General features: G+C 45.5%; 1 protein-coding gene across 2 annotated transcripts; it reads right to left on the bottom strand.

The window, feature by feature from the left end:
* Window positions 1–947: 947 nt before the first annotated feature.
* DACT1 (dishevelled binding antagonist of beta catenin 1) lies at window positions 948–10,474 on the bottom strand. 2 transcript variants are annotated; one of them, XM_072838760.1, is made up of 4 exons: window positions 10,071–10,474; window positions 7,796–7,928; window positions 6,874–7,029; window positions 948–4,125 (listed from the first exon to the last, which is right to left on the bottom strand). In XM_072838760.1, exons 1-4 carry the CDS (start codon window positions 10,413–10,415, stop codon window positions 2,177–2,179), a joined length of 2,583 nt encoding a protein of 860 aa, XP_072694861.1. In that variant the 5' UTR covers window positions 10,416–10,474; the 3' UTR covers window positions 948–2,176. The 2 variants fall into 2 exon arrangements, with proteins under 2 accessions (XP_072694861.1, XP_072694862.1); XM_072838761.1 differs by having other exon boundaries at window positions 948–4,014; window positions 10,071–10,471.
* Between the last annotated feature and the right edge of the window lie 9,871 nt (window positions 10,475–20,345).

Here is a 20,345-nt window from a genome sequence, read left to right as displayed (position 1 = left end):
TCTCTCATGAATAAATAAATAAAATCTTAAAAAAGAAAGAAAGAATGTTTAACCTGAATCTAATCAAGCCTTAACACAACTTACAGGAAATAGAAGGACTAGGTGTTAAAACACAGTATAAGGAACCAACCAAATCCAGATTGTGGGCCCTGCTATGAGACAACTGTCCGGACTTCAAAAACACAATGTCATGTTTAAGAAATGTGGGGAGACTAAACTAAAAAGACTATAAAGATCTACAACCAAATGCCACATACTAACTGAATCCTGGTGAGGAAAAGGGAAGAAGATGCTGTTAAAAAATTCTGAAACAAATTGGAAAATTTGAATAGAAATTAAGTATTTAATGATATTAAGAATTATTGTCAGTTTTCCTTAGGTATGATCATGATGTAGTTCTATACAGAATTTCCTTATTCTTAGGAAATACATGCTTAAGTGTTGAGATGAAACATCAAGATGCCTGAAATTTACTCTAAAATGGTACAGCAGTGTGGTGGAGGGAGGATTGCCAAAATCTGTCCTTAACCATCAAAACCAGTAATATGGTTTAACCTAATACATATGTAAAGAGAGTTAAAGCAAGTGTTAGCAATTGTTAGCAACTGTTGAATCTGGGTGTTGGCTATACAGGTGTTTACTGCACCATCATTTCAACTTTTCCATGTCGGAAATTCTTTTATACTGCAGAGTTGGGGGACGGGGAAGACTCTTTTCTGAAATATTTTCCTTAGAAGACATCTACCAAATTTACCTTAAATTTTAAAGAAGTATCTTATCTATTCTAAAGAAGTGGTTTGCTTTTCCTCATTTGTTTACTTACCATCCATTTAAAGCCTTTGCCTAAAGCTTGCTTTAATTATTGCAAATATTCTAATGCTAGAATTGAAAACCCAAAATAATCAGCACAAGATTTATGTAACTGGTTTTATATCCAAACAACAAACTTAACAGCAGTAAAACAAATTGTTTATTACAGCATAAAATGTGTTATATTAAATTTACACAATGATATATAAAAACACATACTGTTTATATCATACAGTAATTTAACATCCATAGAAATATCAAAACAAATACTACTCATGCACAAAACATGCATATATTGGTATAAAAAACAATTTACACAATACTGCTTACCAAAACAAATTTTTTTTTTTTTTTTTTTTTTAAAAAAGCCCTTCCAGACAGGGTCAGTGATCCAATCTGGACTGGATTGCACTAAAATGTTTGGGCCAATGCTTAGGTGGCACCATACTCAGTGAGCAATTCTGGGCTTGGAGTTACACTCAAGGGTTATTTCATTAGGAGTGAATTTCTAAGTACCCAAGGACCAAAATTTACCCCAAAGGCAAGTCCTTCCAAGAAGAAATGGCTGGATCTGCTGCAAATCACGGAGGAAGAGAAAGGCATCAAAATGTTGGCTAATTGGCCCAGAAAGGGTTATGTAACCAGGGCCTAGGCACCAAGTGTGGCAAAAGTTTGAGTGAATCCTTTTACAGTTATTACCAGCATCCTACCCAGAGGTCACCAGCTCTGGATTCAGGGTCTGGTCTTCAAGTTCCGAGTCCAGTAAACCAAACAGTTCTGAGAAGAAAATAGAATGGGGATACATCTAAGAAAGGGGGACTATATAAAAAATTACAGAAAACAATGACTGTCCATCGTACCTACTTCACACAATTGCATGTGATGCCTCTCGATGGGGAAACCCTCATGGAGACACAGCCCTAGAGAACCAAGAAGCAATGTATGTCTAAATTCCATCCACCTGACCTTCGGATCAAAAGGCCCCATCCCAGCAAGCCTTGAACACCGAAACCTGTGCCTTCACGGATGCTCAGAGAATTTCCAAGAAGAGTCACCTGATACCACAAAAGTCATTCACTATCACCAGCATTAAAAACCCAGTATTGACTCCTAGCCAGCAAAACATTCTTTACCTTCCACGAAAGGCACTAGTATCCCTACAGGATGAAGACGAGACAAAGCACCTCCAGTTTATCTCAACAAAAGAAAAGCATTCCGTGGAACTGTTACACACACACACACACACACACACACACGCACACGCACGCGCACGCACAAATAAGACGCCACCTTTTCCTCTATTAAACTAGAAAACACCCCACCCTCCACCCCCACCCCTCCCCCTCCCCGGGGCGTGGGGCGCTCCTCAAACAGTCGTCATGAGCTTCAGGGAGCCCGACCGGAAGCGGAGGATTTTCTTCTTGAGGTTATGCGAGGCCTTAATTTTGACAAAGGTCTTGGTGGGGTTGCCGTGGAGGTCCGGGGCTGCGACCGCCGGGATGGGGAGGGTCTGCACAAACTGGGACCAAATCAGGCCCCCGCTTTCCTCGGAGTCGCTGGAGCTCGTGCTGTCGCCCGCGAAGTCCCCGTCGCTCACGCTCGACTCGCTGTCCCCGAAGCAGTTGGTGGTGTAGTTGCTGCGCTCGTCCTCGCTGGTGTCGAGCACCGTGGAGTGGAAGAGGGACTCGCACTCGGCCGAGTACTCGGAGTCGCTGGCCGCGTAGGCGTAGGGGCTGCTGTAGGGCAGCGGCGCGGCGGCGGGGAACAGCCCCACGTGCTCGCGCCGCCGCCGCGACCTGCGCAGGGCTTCCTCCAGCGAGACCTCGGCGGCCGAGCGCCACCGCCGCGAGTCGGCTCGCTTGTGCCTGGGCTTGGCCACCAGCGTCTCCCGGCCGTGGCCGTGGCCGTGCGCCCTGGCCCCCGCCGCCCGCTGGCCCGCACCCAGCCCGCGGCACGGCGCCCCCGCCTCGGGCTGGCCGCCCCCGCCCTTCCGCCCCCGGGACGAGGCCTTCCGGGGCCTCTTGTTTGTGTCCGCGTCGTCGGGGAAGCGGCACTTCTTGCCGGCCGCGCGGCTCTTCTCCCTCGCGGGCGGCAGCGCCCCGTCGGGCGCGTGGAGACCCTGCGCCCCCCGGTGCCTCGGGGCCGAGCGCGGGGCGGCGGGGGGCCGGGCGCCGCGGTGGGGCCGGGCGGCCGCCGCCTGCAGGCCCGGGGCCGACGGCGCCCTGGCCGGGGGCCCGTCCTCCAGGCTTTGGGAGGAGGAGCCCTCGCTCTTGAAATCCAGCGCCGGCCGCTCCTCCAGCGCGAAAGCTGAAGACGGCGGCGGCGCGGCGGGCGCGGCGGGCGCGGCGGGTGCAGCGGGTGCAGCGGGTGCCGGAGAGGGCGCTGCTGCCGGGGCCGGCTGCAGGCCGCCTTTCTGGGACACCTTTCTCAGTGGCTGGACGACTCTGTTCTCCTGCGGCGGGGCGGGGCCCCTCCCGGGGCTCTCCTTCGGAGAGGCGGCTAGGACCTGAACGCCGTCCTTGGGGGACTCCCCTGTCGCAGCCGTGGGACACCGGGCGTGTTCCTGGGAAGCTGGCTTGGCGTTTTTGGGCAGATGCTTGCTTGGGAGTTCAGGGGCAGCGGCTGGCGAGCAGGCCTCCGGCGGGGACAGCAACCTCTTGCTCTCCAGTGGTTCTGCCTTTGCTTCTTTTGACCACTGCTTCAGTGGGGAGAATGTCCCGTTGTCCAAACAGGGGATTCCGCCAGAGGGCAAAAGCACCTGTTTAGAATTCTTAAGGTTCCCGCTGTTGCCCTGTGAGACGCCCCCAGTCACTCTGACACAGACGCTCCCGTTCCTCAGAAGACCCTTCGTGGGATCAGCACTCACGCTGGTTCTTGGTTTGTTGGTCCTTACAGGGTGTGTTTTTTTCTGCACCAGGCTCAGAATGTAGCCATCCATTCTCTTACTGGATGAAGGGTGGGGAGCAGACCACAAACTACCTGGAGACGGTAAGGAAGTGTCTGTCTTCATGGCGTCCAGCTCAGATCCAACGCAAATGTCACTGGCATGGTTACCAAGCCTCTCCTCTTCCCTCAGAGGGTTGCCCGTCAGGCAAAGGAGAAACATTGGACTCTGCACCGCCACGGCATGAAGTGGACTGGGATAGCGATAGACATCATTCCCGTTTTTAGACACCAGATCACACTGGTACTTGGGATTCACATCTGCAATGACACCAAGGGAATTAAATTGTGATGTAGAGGAGGAATGGCACACTGCCCCTGAGGCCTGGTCTTCACAGTGGCCTTCTTTACTTTCCAACCATCCTATGAGATCTGAAAAACATTTAAAGGTACACTCTGAAGAAATGAATTAGCCATCAGCTTGACTCAGGCCAATTTCTACGAAAACAAATTCATGGGTAGAGAGAATGGTAAAGAATCAACAACTATTCTTACAAGCTACTGGACATACAGTACATACAGTCCATACTTCTGGATAAGGGAAGAAATATTTAACAAAGAACTTTGTAACAAGAAATGATATATCCTAAAATATTGAGCCATTAAAAATACTTTCAAACTATTGAATAATATGGGGGAAATGCTTTAAAGTTTAGGGAAAATCATGATATAATACCAGACTATGATGATAATTTTATTAACTGTATGTATGCAAAGAAATAAGTCTGAGATGAAGCACACCAAGATGCCAACAGTTGCATGACAGTGTAGTGAGAAAACAGGTGAGATTTACTTCTTTATTTTCTATTTTCTAAGTTTTCAGTAAGTATGCACTGCATTTAGAACTGGAAAAAAAAACACTTTTTGAGTCATTCTTTCTCTGAGCTACTCTTTCTGTGTTTTACTCCTGGTTTCCTTTTGAAATATTGCAGATAAACTGTACTTTCTGGGAGCTTTCTCCTCATTTTCTATTTTCTTAGACCTAGTTCTTAATGACATATGTTCAAGTATAACTGTCAATTGGAAATTCAAAGAAACTGATCAAATTTCAATGGAGACCAACCAAATATAAATAATAATCACCTTATATTTTCAATAATGACACTAAAAAATGAAACAATATTTTTAAATAGGAAAGAATTCTTGATAAGGTTTTAAAAGATTGAATTGTATTAATGAATAAATTTTCCATATCTCAAAACATAGATGCCAAAATACAATGAAATCAAGCTTTCTTGCTTAATTAAATGATTTTGATGTCTTACCTTGGTGACTATTATAAATATCAAATCCCCTTAATGAACTTCAGCTAAGGAAAATCATAGTTTCTATTACTATTTAATATATCCTATATTTTATTTACTCAAATATTGAAAACCTACTATGTACCAGAATCTATGTAAATTGGTTAATTTAAGGGAAAGCTCCATGACATTCGATGATGATTAGCATCCCTGGGGGAAAATACAGTCTGGACCCAGAAATAATATGATTCATTTGTAAAGAAAAGATTTTTCTACAAATGCTGTGTCTTTACCTCCCACCTCCACTCTTAATAAATAACTAATTGTAAGAAAGGGAATCTTTTCTAGCTAATATCATTGCCCAGCCCCCCTCCTCCACTACTCTATCTTTGCCCTACATTTAAAACCTTGCCCTACATTTACCTATATTTTACTGTTCTGTCCCTGTTCCCTACTTAGAGTTAAGGAACAAGACAGACATCTCAGTCCCCAAGGCCCAGTACAACTGTCTCAATTATGTGAAGATGTGGCATTTGGGAGATCAGAGGTCTGTCTTCAAGGAAAACCTATACCAAAGTGCCTTTAATGGGTTTTAAAGCTTCCCTCTGAAACCAGATCTGCAGAGTGAAGGGAAACAATTACCAATGAACTTGAAGCCTAGACACTCTAGGTAACACAGATTTGTGCTTCCCCAAATGATTACTGCTGACAGCACACAGTACAAACACAAAGAAAACAGCCAGTTAGCAGCCTCAGTTATTTGGCTTTATTTCTGCATTGCTTAGATCTCAAAAATTCGCCCTTCCACCCAAGTGGAGGACACAGAGAAGAGAAACCGAGAGTGCAATGACTTGTGCTGCACCTACAGCTCCTCTCCATGTTTTCTCTGCTCTTCTGAGGAACCAGAGTAAAAGAATGAAGAAAGGAGTCCCAAGTTTCAGCAACAACTCTGCCATTCAGCAAATGAGGAGCTTCTGACGAGCTGATTTATAAAACCAAATTCCTCCTCTGTTCAATGAGAAGGTCGAACACAAAGATTTCTGAATTCCTTGGTGTGGTGGAAAAAACTAGGACCTGACAGTTAGTCCTGAGCTTGAATCCTGCCTCTACTTCTCACTAGCTCTGTAACCTTAGACAATTAACCTAACCTCACTAGACCTTATTTTTCTGAGACATATAATGGAGCTAACGATACTTGCACACCCTATAGAACTACCAGGAGGATTCAAAGGAGGTCAAGGTATGCAGAGCATCCAGTACAGTGACATACAGTGGAAATGCAGAAACTCTTCCAATACCAACAACAGCAAGACTCTCTCCGGAGGTCACTGCAAGGAAGGTCCAAAATGAGGGACCGTGGCACATGGCTCAGGGGAATCTCATCCCACCCACCTGCCAGAAGAAAAGACAGCTGCCATCGTACAAGCAGTCTAGATAACCTGGGGAGGGGGAGAGGGGAGGGCGGGCACTGCTCCCTGAAGTACCAATCAGTCTGGCAGATACATTTAATTTAGTGTAAGCCTGAGCTTTAAATGATTAAAAAAAAAAAAAAGATCCAAAGTGCTTTTCAAAAGAAAATGCAAACAAGTTAAACTAACAGCAAAGGCTCACAAACAGAGCACCAAAACCTGTAATATTGGGACAGGATTTCTAACAATAAGCTATCTTACCACCATCAGCTAACTGTTACCCAAAGAGGATTTGAATAGTGGTCATTGTGGTTCTAGATCAACTATGTCATGAAATGTAGCACATTGATGAAATTCTCTGACCTTTTGTTTTTCTACCAATAGAAGGGGTTCTGGAGCTAGATAATCTTTAAGAGCCTTTGACCCCCTTCCAGTTAAAAATGTCTATCAATTCTGAAAAGTCTTACCTGCAGATTTGGGGCAACCATCTGAGATAGTCAAGGTTGCCTCCAAGGGGCTGCAAAAACAGGTGCTGGAATGACAACTCGATAAACACTCACTGAAGACCGAGTTAGAGGAATTGGAAAGGGATCCTGAAGCCCCATCACTCAGCTCATAAAACCCTACAAATAAAAACACCATTTGGAATTAAGATCATGTCAAGCAATATACACATTTGTGCTTAAAAAGAAAAGGGTTAATCAACTAGGAAAGATAGGAAAGGGAGGCTTGCTTGGGTGGGAGGTGGAGGGGGGCACAATTTTGGTCCACTGGATTTAGTGTTGTGACTGTATGATTTTATTTCAAGCAACTCTTAGGAAAAGGCAAAGAGCCCATATCTATGGATACATTTCAAAGTTACTCTCACTCTCAAATTAACCTTCCTCCTCCTTGACCCCACCTTTAAAGATGTGCAAGGAAAGAGACTTAGGTCTGTCAAAGCCTCAACTTCATCACAAATGTTTCAAAAAAGAATAATTTGAAGAAAAAAAAATCTAGTTAAGGAGCCAAATGGCTTAAAAGAAAGAAAAAAAAAAAAACTTTTGAAGTGGTCTCAGGAAGCTGAAGTGTGACAAATTTTCTAGCCCAGTTCTGACTTTCTCAAGTTTCAAAGGAGGACTGCTCTTCCAGAAATTTGAATAGAAGCTTTTATTTTTAAACTCAGGGGACTCCAGTCAGATCAATCTCATTATTAAAAATTTTTTCATCTGGTTTTATTTCCCTCTCATACAACTGAATGGCAGACTGCTTTTTTTTTTTTTTTTTTTTTTTAATCCTCTTTGCACTAGAAACAAACTCCATTGCCATTTGCAGGTCTGGGAATGTTAAACACTGGGGGCTGAAGTAGAACTTGAGTGCAGAATGCTGTCCTTGTGCTCACTTACTCACCTGAGCTGGGCCGACTATCTGTCTCCAGGTGCTCTTCAGATGTCTTTTCTACATCCAGTCTAAGGTCGCTTATCTGCTTGTCAAGTTCTTGCAACTGATTCAACAAACCAGCATCTCTTCTCCGCAAACAATTCTGATTAGGAAGAAACACAGAAAAGAAAAATGAACACATGTTTGGTCACAAAGAACCAGAAAGTCTGCTCTTAGGCTTCAAATTACCATTTGGAGAGTTCACTAAATCTTCCAAAACCAAAATCTTACTGGATGACCTGAAAAAAAATTGTTTTAATCTTCAAGAATATGTCCTATTGTTTAGTTTTACTTCCTTACATTTTGTGGTGCTATAGTTTCTTAATAAAAACAGGACTTGCTTTTTGTTTCAATGAATATATGCAAACTCACTTTTTATAGGTAAGGACAAGAAAACGAGATTTTAAAAAAAGATCCTCTGCATACAGCCAATTTTTTACAAAACCGTACTTCACAGTAGACTCTTTAATTTGAAGTCAGAGTGTAAGATATTTCCTACAATACACTATACTCTTTACTTAGGTGAGATTTTCTGGCCAAATGTCCCACAGAGTTTTGTTTTCTATTAGCTGCTTTGTGGGGTTTAATCAGTCTTAGGGCCTTTGAAAGTGAGAAACTAATACTAATAGCCAGTGCCAAGTATAATGTGAGCTGGCAAAATCCAAAACCCTCAAGGGAAGGTCCATCAAGATTTGAACACAACTCGGGTTTCCAAGGGTGACAGATCTGTAGCGCTAACTCACACCGCCACCTAGTGCTTCCTATTGCTGGGAAAGCAAAAGAACTCCAAAGGCATCTGGTTCAAATCATGAATGCCAAGTCTACAAATGAAAATAGTACCACAAAACGCTGGGCTGAAATTCTCCTGACATGCTGTCTTGCTCCCCTCCAGGGGACAACAGGAATGTGCCACTCACAATCTTGAAACTCGTGAAGAGAAAAAGGTGCTATTGCACAAGACAATGCATAAAACGTCAACGACCAGGCATTACTGGCAGGAATGAACTCACATCCATGTTACATACAGACCTGGTCTACTTCCAAAGAAACAGGAAAACGCCAAAACAGGTATTGCACAAACCAGGGCACATCTTCAAGAAAAAACAGATGCAAAGGAGTATCTATTCCAGTCCTGTCTGTCCCTTGGTTTTAAAAGTTTGTAGACACAAACCGTACATGCCTGTTTGCTAGAATGAGTTTCTCCAGGAAAAAGGAACCAAAGTAAAACCCCTTTGATGCCGAGAGAGAGAAGGAGGAGAGAGAAAAATTAATCTGAAAAAGAGAGAATACAAGAAACCCCCTTGACAAATAACCACATGGCATCACCTATGTTCACTCTTGCAGGAGGGGCATTATCTAGCATGTGTCCGGTCTCAGACAGTATCACATGGTCAGAAAAAGCTTGCTTTTTTTTTTTTTTTCCTCTCTGTTTTCAAAACTACATTTTTGAGGTCACCATAACAAAGCTGCCGCCATTATTCTGAGGCGGGGTCAAAAGCTGCTCATCAATACATTAAGCGCCAAAGTTCTTGTTCTTCCCCATGAACGCAGATGGCATAGAACGGCTGAGCCACGGACGGAGGTACATGCTGCCCAGGAGCAGGTTCTCTCTTCCCCCACCTCCACCACCAGTCACATGAAACAGGAGAGGACGGGGCACTCGCTCCAGCCAAATTTCTATCATTTGCGTGTTTTCGCCGTGCCTCATACAAAGGGCTTCTATTTGAAATCAGGCGCAGCCCAGGCCAAGGCTGGCGCGCCGAGAGCCCCGGGAGGGCCAGGGCCCCCTCCGCGCGCTTCCGCGTAATCGTAAAATTCGGCATCGGACAGTTAACCCCGCCACCAGCCCCCTCCCCGGCTTTTGTCCCCTCTCGGCGGGAGGACGTGGAGCTAAGACACCCCCCCCCCCAAACGAGATGGCATTTTAAAGGAGGGCTTGCAGACACTCGGGGCGAGGGCGCTGCGTTCGTCTAACTGGAGACCCTGAAGGTTACGGCCCGGCGACTCCGAGAATCCGAAGGCAGCGCCGCCAGCCGTCCTGGCAACCCGCGCGGGGTCGCCCCCTGACACAAAGCGGGCACCCGCCACACACGCGTGGGCGCCCGCGGCCCGCGCAGGAAGGGGGAGGGTCCCGGAGCCCGGAGAGCCAAGCCGGGGGCACTCTGGCGCCCACCCCCAGACCACCTACCCGAATCCCGGCCCCTGTGCGGGGACAGCCGTGCCTCTACCTCCAGGCACGACCTACCAATTGCTTCCGCAGCAGCAAGATGTTCTCCTCCAGGAACTTCTCCTCCAGGCGGCTGCGCTGCGCCGCCTCCGCCGGCAGCTCCCCAGCGCGGGGCGCCGCGACGCCTGCACCCCCGGCGCCGCGCAGGGCGCCCCGCACCAGCAGCTCCTGGCGCTGGCGCAGGTACTCCAGCTCCGCCAGCCCGGCCAGCGTGGCCTCCTGCCGCTCCCTGGTGCGCTGCCGCTCCGTGTCCGCCTCGCCCTTCTCCCGCCAGCGCCCCTCGGGCTCCGCCGCGCGCTGCTCGCCCCGGCCCGGCGCCTGCGGCTCCAGCTCCCTCGCCGGCCCGGCCGCGCTCGGCTTCATGGCCCCCACCCTTGCAGCGAGCACCCGCCACCGCAGCCGGGCCGCCCGGGACGGAGCAGCGCGGGCTAGGGCTGCCGCGGCCGCGGGCTCATGCCGCCCTGAGACGGGGCCCTGAGACGGGGCGCGGCGACGGCGCGGCCGCCAGAAGCGCTCGGGACCCGCTCGCGGCCGCGGGCTGCAGCCGTCCGGGCCCGGGCGGCGCCGTCCGCTGTCGCCGCGCCGCCCCCGCCGCGGCCCCGCAGCTGATAACGCCCTGCCCGGCGCTACGTCACGCGCGGCGGCCCGGCCACCCCCCCCCCCCGCGCCCGCCTCCCTCCCGCCTCCCGCCTCCCGCCTCCCGCCTCCGCTCCGAGGCCCGCTCCCCCGGGCGTCCCCCTCTCCTGTCGGGGGCGCCGGCCTCCTCCAAGCTCGGCCCTGCTGCTCCTCCCCCTCCCCTCCCCCGCTCTTCCCGCGGCGGGCCTCCTCGCCCCCTTTTCGGGTTTACGGCACCCAATTTTTGCCTCGTTCCCTATTGGTCCCTTTGCCTCGCACAAAGCGCGGGGCGAGCGCCCGGAGCCCCAGCATCCTGCTCCAGTCGGCCTCGCCCGCCCGCAGGGTCGCGGAGGGACGCGGCGCTGGGGCTCCCCGGAGAACTTTCTGAAACTCGACCGACTGGCAGCGCACAGCCTTAACCCTTTCCCCCACGGCCGCCGTTCACAGCCGCTCACGCCGATTTAGGTCCCTTTCACCTTGCCAAGCCGGGTACTCCGAGCGCCTTCAAAGGCCGTTTCCGCGGCTTTGGTGTCTTTGGCTCCGCTCTGCAAAGGCAGGCACTAAATACCGTGCAATGTTCAAAAGCTGTCTAACTCTTAGTTTCGTGGCTTGCTGATTTATTATTTATTTATTTATTTATTTATTTATTTATTTATTTATTTATTTATTTATTTCAGAAGGCAGATACAATTAGGCAGGAGGATGTCGCTGTAAAGCAAGCGGTTGCAGCAATTCGGGGTTTCATGCTTGCGCGCGCGCCTGCGCGCCTTGGTTTTTGTTTGAATTTTTTTTTTTTTTTTTTATTGTTGTTATTTGCTATCTTGGGCAAACCACAAGAGCTCGGACTCTGAAACCAGACTGTCTGAATGTGAATCCTGTTCCAGCCTTCACCAGCTGTGCAGACAACTTCGCCTCTCTGTGCCTCTCTTTCCCCCGGGTAAAATGGAACTGCTAACAGAATATGCCTGTTACAAGACTTATAGATAATACGGCGGGGTGTGTGTGGGGGGGTGTTTACAACGTGGCAGGCACATACATACTAAGGATTATATGAGTTGTGGCTTTTTTTTTTTTTTTTTTTTCTTCCAGAGGGACCTATAAACTTTCCCCCAAAGTAGCATTTGTGAAATGGTCACCTCTGCTTGGGACACTGGTGGCGGGGGCTTCCACTGGGATACAGGTCTGGAAATGCCACCAGCTGGCTTGTCTATGGAAAAGCACCATATCTAGTTCAAAAATCAATACATCAAAGAGCCTCAGAAATTGAATCCAACAAGTCACAACCTGCTGCAGTTCAGACAGTGTTGTGCGAAGGAATGCATCCTATATCATTATTTCAGACTCTTGCACCTTTGCCCAGCTGCCCTTTTTACCCTGTGTGGTCTAACCTTCCCTCCAAGATCTGTTCATTTCCCTCCTCTGAACTCCAGGTAACTGTAGAATATCTGATTCTTACCAAATGCTGTTTGGTTCTTTACCTGGGCGTGTACACCTGTATATATTGTATGTAGGTGTTTATGTGTATTTCTTCTCTCCAATTACGATATAAAAGTTCCGCGAAGCCAGAGGCTGTTTTAATAGCCTCTTAATATTACTGTACTCAAAACAGTGCCTTGCAAGCCTTCAACTGATGATCTCTAGAGACTCAAGAAAATGTAGGTTGGTTGTAAATTGCTCTCACATTAACACACTAACTGAATTGATGGCACCCATTTAATCTCTGCAACAAGTAGAATCAACTCAACATTTACTTTACAAAAACAACAAAAACCAAAGTTCCCTTGCCACACTCCATTGACCTCTCCGTTGCTGTCCTCACAGACATAAAAGAAACTGTAACTGTAGTCATGATTCATAATTAACAAGATTGTATATTAGATCTAAAAACAGAATTATGTTCAAAAAACGTTGGCATACAAAATAAATTCTATTCGGATCATCTCTTTTTTATGCCTACTGTGTGCCAAACAATTCACTTAGTGATGCAGGAACTAATTTTCCTCCATGACATTAGTATGAAGGCACCAAAGGATCATGACAGATCCTACATGCTAAAGGCCACTCACTCATGTTCTCTATCATTGTCTCATTCAATAATTTCTAAGCAAGCTTCTTGCTTTCTAGCTCTGAATTAGATTCCTTTTGGCTGGGTGGAGTCTATCATTGTGGCCTGGGTTATGTCACACATCGACAACTGTATTTATATAGTTGAGGGAGGAGAAAAGCTGAAACATGTTTTACACACTACTAATAAATCTTGTTAAAGTGGACAGACAAATCACTATGTCTCCAAGCATCCCCTCCATCCCAACCCCCTCCCCACCAAATGCCACTTGGAGCTGGCTCATTAGTCCAAAGCAAACCATTTGCCATAACAGCTTGTACATCTCCATGAGAAAGTGTTCCCAGCAAGTTTAAATATTAAAATTAATGTATTCAAATGGTTCCACCAGTAAAATGGTCACAAATAGGATAAAAAGGTTACCTTCCAAAGTATCCATTACACATTAATAAATAATGCTGTTCATTCACATGCCAATTAAAACAAACTTGGGCTGTCAAGGGAAATTAGAAGCAAGGAGCTCAGTGCTATAATTGTGGGGGTTTTGTTTGTTTGTTTGTTTGTTCCAATGTCGTCGGATTCAGTGTAACTAGTTGGGTTGCCCCTGTTCTCTTCTTAACAGCCTTATTCTCTCCAGTCTAGTCCTGGCTTTCCTTTCCTCTTTGATGCTTTGTTTTGGTTGCAGGTATTCCGGAGGCAGTTGAAGGTAATCACCCAGTGCTCCCTGCTCCCTTCTGTTGCCAACAGGCTTTCACTTCTCCTACTGTTTTGATTTTTCCTTCTCTACTTTTTAAACCAGGTGCTGGTGCTTCTTCCTTCACTGATGCTACTTTGTTACCTCCCTTCCAGTTTTGCTCAGCCCTAGTCAATTCTTTTGTTTCCACCTCGTCACCCAAGCTTCTGATTTCACAGAAAAGCTGTTAATCCACACTCAGAAAGTGTGGCATGAAAGATGGAGTGGATCTGCTGCCTGGAGAATCTGGGGAGTAAGATAAAGTTGCTAACATGGAAAAAAAGTCTTGACTGAATATATCGGAGTTGGGTAGTTTATGCTTCAGGGCATTTCCTGGGCAGAACCAGGAAGGGTCCCTCAGGACACAGTCTGACCCTTTGCCCTTGGGCAGAACAGCTCTCACCAGCACCCCCACTAAAGTCTGAGCATCATTCTACAAATGCCTTATCCAGCAGTGAACATTCTATTGCGGCCAGGCAAAGTAAGGAGCATCAATTGCAAGTTTTGCTATAGAGAAAAGCAACAAAATGATGCCTTGCAGCTTTTATGGCCAAACAAACACAAATGATGTAATTGGGAAAAGCTGTCTCCAAATAGGAGGGAAAAAACTAAAGGGCAATCCTTTGAGTTGGGGTGATGACCACCATTCGAGGGTCTGGGATCAAAGCTCCAGCCAGACATCAAAGCCCATTTGAGTCTAATGCCAAAAGAGCCACAGTGAATTAAACTTCATATATAAACTAATTATAGCTTGACCCCACAATCAGGCTTCAGTGAGCACATAGAGGAAAGAAAGCAGACATTGAAACAAAAGATCAAGAAAAAGGAAAGTTGGTAGCAAAACTGGGCAACATCATGGCTCCAACCACTTTGAAAATCTTTTGAGGGCAGAGGAGAATAAGGGAACGGTGGTAGAAACAGCAAACTTTTGACAATGCTGGTCTTGTTTGCAAGGCTATGAGACAGCTCTTTCCACCCCCACTAACTCGTGCACAACCACACACTGCCTTATTCCTGGAAGAAAAGGTTTTCTGTTAACTGTTTTAGCATTGTTATAAAGCTTTCCCATCATCAGGTTTCTCTTGAAGAAGCACTAGATGATTCCACAAAGTTTGGGGATGAGTTCTTCGGGAAGCTCAGCTTCCTTATACAGTGCACCCAGAGTTCCAAACATTCCCTCTGGCAGTGACTTGCACTCCCCGTGGTCTTCATCACTTACATCTCCACCAACCTCAGACTTCAGTCCCTTAGCTGTGCCATTTACAGATGAATGGTGCTTCATACCCAGTGTGCAAATACCCCAGAACATGCTCTGGTACGAATACCAAGAAACTACGCAACTCCCAGGCAAAATTTAAAAGTATTTCAGAGACAAGTGGTCACTTTAAACAATTGTGTTTGGTGGATTTTGCCCCTACTCTGCTTTGTTGGGGCTGATCCCTGAATATTTGAAATTCTCCATCTCATGAACTAGCAAACTATTACACATCCAATTTGATAATCCAGAGGACATTTTCAGTCTTATTTACCTGTAGATGAGCATTAGTGATTTTTAAAATAATAAAATCTAACAATAACCTGAGTCTCTTGCATGAGAGAAGGAAACTTTAAAGCAGGCATTCCCATAAGATAAAAACAAATGTATACGGGTATATCATCATTGCATTGCACTTCTTTAAGTGCTCATTCATTTATTCTATAGATATGTATTGTGTTCTAATACATGACAGGCACTGGGAATATAGTGGTAAACAAATCAGAGATAATCCCTACCTTCATGAAGCTTATGGTCTAGAGGGTAAGCTAGTACTAATTAAATAATTACATACATACATGTATGATACATATATATTCAATATATACATATTTCCATGTATTTTTCAAATATGTGTATTTCTAAATGTACATATATTTCCAAATGTATATATAATTCCAAATTGTGAAACAATTATCTCAATTTGCAAAATAATATTTCAAAGCAGACAAATGCTGTGATTATATCTAAAAAGTCATGCTCAAGTCACAAAAAAATATGACACTTCTAAAAATTGTTTTTTACAGGGAAAGGAATCTTATATTTTATTTTCTATTGTCTTTTTAAAAAAAAATCTCCTCCCCTAAAGCTGCTTTAAAAATGTCTATAGAGGGCAGCCCTGGTGGTGCAGTGGTTTGGCGCTGCCTGCAGCCTGGGGTGTGATCCTGGAGATCTGGGATGGAGACCTGGGATCGAGTCCCACATCGGGCTCCCTGCACGGAGCCTGCTTCTCCCTCTGCCTGTGTCTCTGCCTCTCTCTCTGTGTCTATGAATAAATAAATAAAAATCTTTGAAAAAAATAAAATAAAAATGTCTATAGGGAGATCCTTGCTGTATAGCAAAATAATTCAGTATTTTCATCTAAATATCATTCATTGGAAGGTAGTAACTAATATATATAATTAAACTTCAAGATAATAAATGACTTTACAAATCTTTTTTTAAAATATTTTTTATTTATTTATTCATGAGAGACACACAGAGAGAGGCAGAAACACAGGCAGAGGGAGAAGCAGGCTCCACACAGGGAGCCTGTGGAGGGACTCGATCCCAGGACCCCAGGACCTCACCCCCGAGCCAAAGGCAGCCGCTCAACCACTGAGCCACCCAGGGGTCCCATGACTTTGCAAACCTATTATCTTTTCCTCAGAACAGTCTCAGAAAGGAGAAAGGGAAAGCATCACTCCAATCGATGGCACTCTGAGCAATTTCTAGTATGATTTCCTGATCATTTCTATACCAGCAAAGAGAGATGATGGAGGGGTTGTTTTGCAGTAGAGCTCTAGATTACTAACATGAAAGCAGAAGATTTTGCTTTAGGACTCAGACAGTTGGTCCAGTTCCTCCATTTCCTTTGCTCCATGAACCTAGCTTCTCTAAGACCAGGCAGAGACTGAACCAGAACTCAAAACAAACTCCGGCACTGAGTTCTGGGCCATGTTTCCCTCCAAGACCCTCCAAGCTGCTTTAATTAAGATCCCTCAGGGGCCTAGGGATCCCTGTGGAAAAGCCCAGAATGCCATTATCACCCCCGTGAGCCGCTGAAAGCTCTCACTGCAGTCTGAGGCTTAGGTGGCCCCACAGGGAGCCTGGTTCCTCTAATCCCATCGCACCTTTGCAGCAGCTCGTGTGAAGAGTAGCACATCCACTTCAAACAGAAATTGGGCCCTGGGTCTGTTTGGGCTGGGGGTTGAGAAGAGCCTCAGATTCAAAGAGAAGTCAGCTGGGATGACAGGCAATGGTAGTATGGGGCTCCAGCCCCCAGAGACTGAAGAGGCTGATAGGAAGGCTAGGGGCTCCATTTCCATCTCTCTCTGCACCTCAGGGGTCTCTCCCTCCAGAGCCAGGATTCTTTGAAGTCAGGGAGGATGGTTTTGACAACAGATGGGACAATTCGCTTCTGTTCAGTTTGGTTCATGCAGACTGAATTCAGGGTCTTGGGAGTTTTGCCTGATGACAAAGAGACTGACATTGTGTTACACTCCCCACCCCCTTCAACCCTATGGAGGAATTTGGTTGAGCCTCTCTTGCCTGTTTCCACAGGAGGAAGAATATGATTCTAACAAAGCACTTACTGACGTGGTGAGAGGATATACAGTTGGTTCCAGAGCTGCCTGGATTTGAACTCCACCCGCATTGTGATCCACTCCTGGGTAGTGTTGGCCTTACACTGCTGTTGCTGACTTTGACCTCTCTCATCTGTAAAATAGAGCTTATACCTAACCTTGGAGAGAGGTTGTGAAAGGTCTAGAAATAGATGTTAGTTACCCCAAATTCCCAAATGTTGTACATGCATGTGTATGTACACACCCACACACAGAATGGGCAATTAAACACATCCCTATCAGATACGAATCATCATTAACCATTGCTTTAACAGTTTCCATATAGTGTTTTGAAGCTTTTTCTAAATCATACATGTCCTGTTGTTTCAGAACACTCTGTTTGGTTTCAGACTATACGTAGGTCTGAGAGACTTTTGAAGAGTAGCACCATTGTTTCCGTTCATCCCCCAGCAGAGCGGGCTGCCAAGATAAAACACAAGAATCTGCCCTTAGAAACCATATGGACCAGTAGAGCAAAGTGGTGTATTGGAAAGAGCATAAGCTCTGGCCAGGGTTCAACGCCTTAGAAAAGTCCTGTGATATCTCTGAGCCTTATTTGTAAAATGGGCTCACAGTTAATCCCCAGATAGTGAATGTGAAGGATCTGGCACTTAGTAAATACTAGGGAAATGTTGACTTCCTTCTTTCTTCTCCCTCATCTTTTATCTGAGGCATCATTTAGGTTAATGAAATTTATTCAGCTCCCTTTTAGCATAGCCTCTTATCTTGGAAAATTTCAAAACAGTACAATGAATTTCCATGGAACCACCACCAAGATTAACAATGATGAACAGATTAGAAACAGGCCCCATTTCGAAATGAATATTTTGAGAATTTGGGTCTGGCAGATGGAAAGCAGCTTTACAGATCAGAGATGTAGCCTCATCACTAATTTAGGGCCAAGTATATCACAAGCAGTCAATAAATGCTACATGTTATCATCATCATCATCATCATCATTATCATCATTTTTTTCCTAAATTTATCCAAAAATTTCTTATGAACCTCCTATAATACACCTTTCATCCAAAGGGCACAGAGCCTTTTCCACAACCTTTACAGTGTATCACGATTTGGGGAGATGAAGTCACACCTTGGAAAAAGCAGTGAAGTGATCCTCCCAACCTCTCAGGATAAGACCCCCATGGCTGGTCCTGTGGTCCTGACTACTCCTGTGCACTGATGACTTTCTCCTTCATGTCCTACCTCACTCACTAAGCTTGGCAGTAAGCTCCTGGAGAGCTCAATTCATGCCTGACTCAGTTTTACCGGGCCAGAAAGAGCAGCAGGACTAGGGGAGTGCTTACTGTTTGTTCGAAGTCATTGAGTCTGGAACAAAGTACTATTAGAAAAAGAATGAGGTAAACCAAATTAGCTTGGAAATTAGTTAAAACATCCTCAATGTCTAGATTGCCTTCCTTTTGTTTGGGTTGGAGAGACGTGGTTTTTTTTTTTTTTTTTTTCATGAACAGCTAAATCTACTGTCACGTAGATTAAAACTAACGGACGCTTTTGGCCATCATACATAGAAACGAAGCCAAGAATGTGACTTCAAACACTCAGATGTACATTCTTCGCTTAATTAGTGTTGCCTCTCTTGTTCAATTAGATTTTAAACTCCTCAAGGGCAGGGCCAAATCCTGCTTTGACTCTAACTCCCTCAGAACAAAGCTGGATACAAAGCAGGTACTCAGCAAATGCTGTTTAATTCGGTTGCCTTTCAAGGTGGATTGAGATGGAGTCTCCTATCACAACTAAAAGGAAGGACTTTGGAAAAGTCTATAAATAGATACTTAGAAACAAACCAAAATTGGGTGCTTTTCCTGTCTGCTCCACTTCCAGAAGCCTCTTTTGTAACTTTGTGCCTTTTAGGAAAAAAATGAGGAAACAGGAAAAAGAGAAACGGTTCCATTTCTGAAAAAGATAAGAATAAAGTCTGATAAAGACAAAAGGCATTGGAGGTCAGTAGAGTTAAAACAAACTCAGACTGCCCAGCCTGTTTGAAGTTGACAAGAAACAGAGAATGACCCATTGGTCCATTATGGAGCACAAAGCAGCTTAATCAGCATTTCATCAATGGAGCAACGCCAGGCTGGCCCAGCCAGGCCAACTGGCAGTGTGTGAAGAGCCCTGGGCATTTTTATCTAGAAGGCATTTCTACCTGAGCACAGCTCTGTGTGTTTGCCTGTGCATGTGAGGATAAGGAATGGAAGGAGTTATCACTAATTTGGGATTCATACTTTCTCATTGCTTCCAGGAATGGAATTCCTATGAAGATTCTTGACAAATGGTTTCATCTTGTTTTGTCATTTATGCAAATTTATTCCTTTGTGATAATCCGGAGCACCTCACGGAGTCCTAAGCACCAACTAGGAGTTTAATAAATGTTGCTGAATTAAATAGGTGCAAAAGGTAGAAATCACCAACAGAATGTTAAACAAATGCCACATCCACAAAGGGTATGCTTTGGTGAGGGCTCTTCTGACTGAAAGGGGTTTCTTTCCAAAGATGAGTGTATGTGAACCCACTTCTCTGAGCACAGAGATTTACACCGAACACTGTTCAACCTGGAACTAATATAACACTGTATGTTAACTAGAATTAAAATAAAATAAAAACTTTAAAACAACGACAACAAACTTCAAACCCCAACCCCTTCTGTTCTACTGAACATGTACCTGACAGACCCAAATATACTCTGACTCACCCTGGGCTCTTCCCAAGATTTTTCCAGGAAGCCAGGATCTTACCTTACACTACCGACTGCCTTGGCTGCAGCTGCTTGAGTCAGCACAAAGGGAGGGAAACCTGGTTCTGCTGCACAACGGGTGTCCCTTTATGCAGCATGCTGTACCATGCACCTGGGGGATTCGCAGGCTTAAAACACACACACACACACACACACACACACACACACACACAACAGAAAACAGAAAAAAAGCCCAGAGTTTACATTCACACCTTTTCCTTTCCCTTTTAGCTCATTTCCACATCAAAGGATTCAATTTCTCTGTTTTCAATAGAGCTGAGCCTGTTTTCGAATTATTACACATACCACTCTCATTATCTGCACCAGTGTGCCTTCCAATGTTGTCCGAATCGTGTTATCCCACTCCTTCTCCCTTCTTTCTTTTTAAATATCTCCCCTCCTCTGAGGATCCTAAATAAGCAGCTTGGCAATGGAAGGCAGTGGAAACTAAAGTGGATCGCCAGTACATGGGATCCTGCTGAAGAAACACAGAAA

Source organism: Canis lupus, chromosome 9, assembly GCF_048164855.1.
Source record: "Canis lupus baileyi chromosome 9, mCanLup2.hap1, whole genome shotgun sequence".
Classification (NCBI taxonomy): Eukaryota; Metazoa; Chordata; class Mammalia; order Carnivora; family Canidae; genus Canis; species Canis lupus.
The sequence above is the reverse complement of the archived record's forward strand: the minus strand, read 5'-3'. Positions and strand labels throughout refer to the sequence as shown.